The sequence below is a fragment of the Apium graveolens genome, chromosome 5, assembly GCF_009905375.1.
Source record: "Apium graveolens cultivar Ventura chromosome 5, ASM990537v1, whole genome shotgun sequence".
In the NCBI taxonomy this organism is placed as follows: domain Eukaryota; kingdom Viridiplantae; phylum Streptophyta; class Magnoliopsida; order Apiales; family Apiaceae; genus Apium; species Apium graveolens.
The window spans coordinates 309719068-309722711 of NC_133651.1; the positions used below are offsets into that span (position 1 = coordinate 309719068).

General features: G+C 37.0%; 1 protein-coding gene across 1 annotated transcript; it reads right to left on the minus strand.

The window, feature by feature from the left end:
• Window positions 1–1378: 1378 nt before the first annotated feature.
• On the minus strand, window positions 1379–3351 carry LOC141659388 (tetrahydroberberine oxidase-like). Its single transcript, XM_074466234.1, has one exon. It carries the CDS (start codon window positions 3216–3218, stop codon window positions 1587–1589), a length of 1632 nt encoding a protein of 543 aa, XP_074322335.1. The 5' UTR covers window positions 3219–3351; the 3' UTR covers window positions 1379–1586.
• Window positions 3352–3644: the final 293 nt, after the last annotated feature.

The window sequence follows — 3644 nt, forward strand, 5'->3', positions numbered from 1 at the left end:
GGGTCCGGAGAAATTACTTTTTTGTCCTTGTTCACGGACCGCAAACCGTTCCCTCTACAAATAAGCTAAGCAAACCACAGAGCCAAGTGAAGGCTATCTCTCAAGTCCATGCCTTGATGATCCTACTATATTCCTATGCAGTAGTTTGTGTGGTGAGAAAATGCACTTAATGTGAAATCTGGCATTTTGCTCCTTCAAAGTTTGATAGACAGAGATCTGAACAGCAAGCAAAACAATGCACTTGAGATGAGTATCCCCAATGGCAAACAACGACATAATGAAAGCCACCCGAGCTAGTTGAAAGTTCACTCTCAGCCCAGATTCCGACAAAGCAGGCCAGTCAAAATAAACCGAGAACAGTTGCAAGAAAGAAATAAGCGCTGATCAGTTTCAACATCTCCCACACTGAACTGAAGTAGAGATGCTAAAACTAGCAACCTCCAGTGTCAGAGATGCCAATGGTATCAAAGCATACCTCGCAACCCTATTTCAAGCCAAACACTTTTTTGAATATGACTTTCTTTCAGCTACCTACTACTGTTCTATCAATAAATCCCAGTTTGTTCTTTGCAGATAATATGAGAACAGAGAACCTACTAAAACTAGTCATGTAGTCAATGCATCTGATTCTGATTGATGAATATAGAACAAATCAGAAGAATCTTGATAGGTTTTGTAAAGACATGACTTGTATATGATTACTTGTGATTAACACTCTTAATAAAAACTCTTAAAAACAGAGGTTTGATAACAAACAAGCACAAAACCGCAAGATTATCAGAAATAGAGATTTCATATAAAATGAACTCAGCTTAGATGATTCGGCAGAAAGAACCAATCAAAATACTTGGAATCACTGGATATATCAATCATTATACATGTAAAAGAACAGATTACAAGCTTTGCAAAATCAATTCCAGCTAAAAGTTATTGTAATTGAAGATGATTCGATCAATCTTCATTTAAGAAACACATAACAATTTAGAAATAACCTAGAAAGGCATAAATGCTTATCAAATTAAGTACATTGAGAAATGTATGATGATCCTTCAATCAACAGAAATGAACAAAGAACAACATGATTTGATATATCTGAGATATAAGGCATAACACGCGAGTGATGTATCAGTTATTCACCTGTAATTGAAGATCAATTATGCAGACAAAACTTCGAATCAAACTTCAACTGCCATTAAAATTTAAAATAAATTATCGGGCGTCCATTAAATTAGCTTTGATAACTGCAATACCATATAATTTTATAGAAGAAAACTGTGTTGTCTTGGTAATTCAAACTACATCATGTTATAAACCTTCATGATGTCTGTAAAAGGTCTTTAAGTATTAATATAAATCAGGATAGAAAGCATCTAAAAAATAAGAAAACTTGTAACTTCATTGAAGATCTTTTAATAAAGTACTTTGATAACTTATCAAATTTCACCAGAACCTCTCTTGAAGCTAAAGGAAGAATTGTTTTCGAATAAGCTGTTTGAAGGAATCTCTAGACAAAGCTAAGGCGCGGGCACACACACACACACTCATAGATATGCACATTTCATGTATATATCACATATATGCACACCTTACAGTTCATCTTTTGATAAAGATGGAAAAGCAGGAATGCTCTGTTCATGATTGAAGAAATTGTCAGGATCAACCAGAGTCTTTACTCTAACCAAACGCTCAAAATTGATTCCAAAGTATTTAAAACCCCATTGGCTTGCTTCTTCGTAGGTTAAGCTTCCAATCCCCAAGTCAAGATCATTGTAGTTTACATACGCAGTCCTCGGGTTCTTTGAAACGTAAGGAGCCAGGTCATTGTATAGGCTTTTGAGCCAATTCAATCTCTTTAACTGTTCATCTCTGCTCGTGTTTGCCTGCCAAGACACTCCATTATACATCATGTACAAGTTTCCAGCTCTGTGGGGAAATGGAAGCTCCGATGCTGAGAACTCATCCATTTTTCCTCCATACGGTGTCATTAATATATTAGCTGCTCCTGCCTCAAGCTCAAAATATTTCTTCCATATCATTTGAAATCCTTCTTTGGATATAGGTTCTTGAACATAGTCAGATTTTGCTTTGTAGTATAGGTAAGGAATTAAACTTCGATTCAGTAAAAGTTCATCTGATTCACCGAATCGAAAAGCAGAATTTCCAGCAAACCAAAGACAAGATTTAAGCCAACTGACTTCTCTGCAGTCATCTTTTACCAAGTCCAGTTCCGGGAAGCTGATTTGCATTATAGAAAGTAGTTTATCAACCCCTCCAAGAAACAAGGATTCAAAAGAAACAACTATAGTTCTCTTTGATCCATCTTGATTTAAATTCACTGCTTTTATTTGGATTCTTATGTATAAATCTCTATCAATTTTGGGAGCAACATATTGCCACTGATGAACAAGGTCAGTAGCACCTTGCTCTAAAGTCCTTGCAACAGAAAATATAGTAACAGTCTCTGGCACAGCAACTAGCTTCAAGTTCCACGCGACTATGATACCAAAACTAGAAGCTATACCTCCTCTAATGGCCCAAAAAAGATCTTCTCCCATAGATTTTCTATCCAGAATTTCACCATTTACATTAATCATCCGGACATCAATTACATTGTCAGCAGCAAGACCATACTTTCTTACCATAGCTCCATATCCTCCACCACTGATTAGTCCAGTGACACCAACAGTGCCCCGCACACCTCCTGGAAAGCCAAGGATGCTACTCTTTTTAGCAATCCGATAATAAACTTCCCCGATATTTGCACCACCTTGAACCCAGGCAGAGTTGTTTTCCAAATCAACATCGACAGACTGAAGATTTATCATGTCAATCATAACAAACGGGACACGTGCCGTGTAAGAAAGACCCTCAAAGTCATGACCTCCACACCGAATCCTGATATGCACACGGTGTTCTCTAGCACAGTTGACAACTGACTGTATTTGGGACTCATGGACTGGTGTAACAATAACCAAAGGCTTAAGGAACTCAGGTGATGTGAATCGAAGATTTCTTAATCCAAGCTGCAAGATGGATGTGTACGAAGAATTCTCCGGGGTAAACAACAATTCTGATATTGGATATAAATGATCTGACTGATCATTCAAACATTGAAGAAAAGCTATATACGAAGCCTGGCCCGACATTTCAGCACAATACAGATACAAAAGAATCGAAACAAGAAATGACAAGAGTGAATACGAGAACAGTGCCTTCATATTTTCTTAACTGACTTGTGAGCCAGAAAAAGAAATATCACTTATTAAGCAGCACAAGTCAGTCAGTCAATTCACCTGGTTTGAAGGCTATTGTGTGAGCCCTTAGGGTTTACCCAGTGCGCACCTGAAAGGTAGCGGCTACGGGTTAGTTACGATAAACAAAAAAAGTCAGTTAGTCACTAAAATATTTCGAAACTTAACATTTCTTTACTGACAATCCTAAATTTATACAGGCTATATCTCCAAATCTTAACAGGATTCCTTCTATATAAATAGAAAATTATCGGTACGCTGCAAGGAAATGTCAGTGCATCCAAAGAGATTCAACAGCTTAATATATCAGCATAATGCACCAAAGAGTCATATGATAAAAAAGAACAACGTAAGCAATAAAAGGGTTCATTTACTTGAGGTTTGTTTGAAGCA

Coding starts and splice junctions, on each gene's coding strand:
- LOC141659388 (XM_074466234.1), bottom strand. CDS start 3,218: ATGAAGGCACTGTTCTCGTATTCACTCTTGTCATTTCTTGTTTCGATT.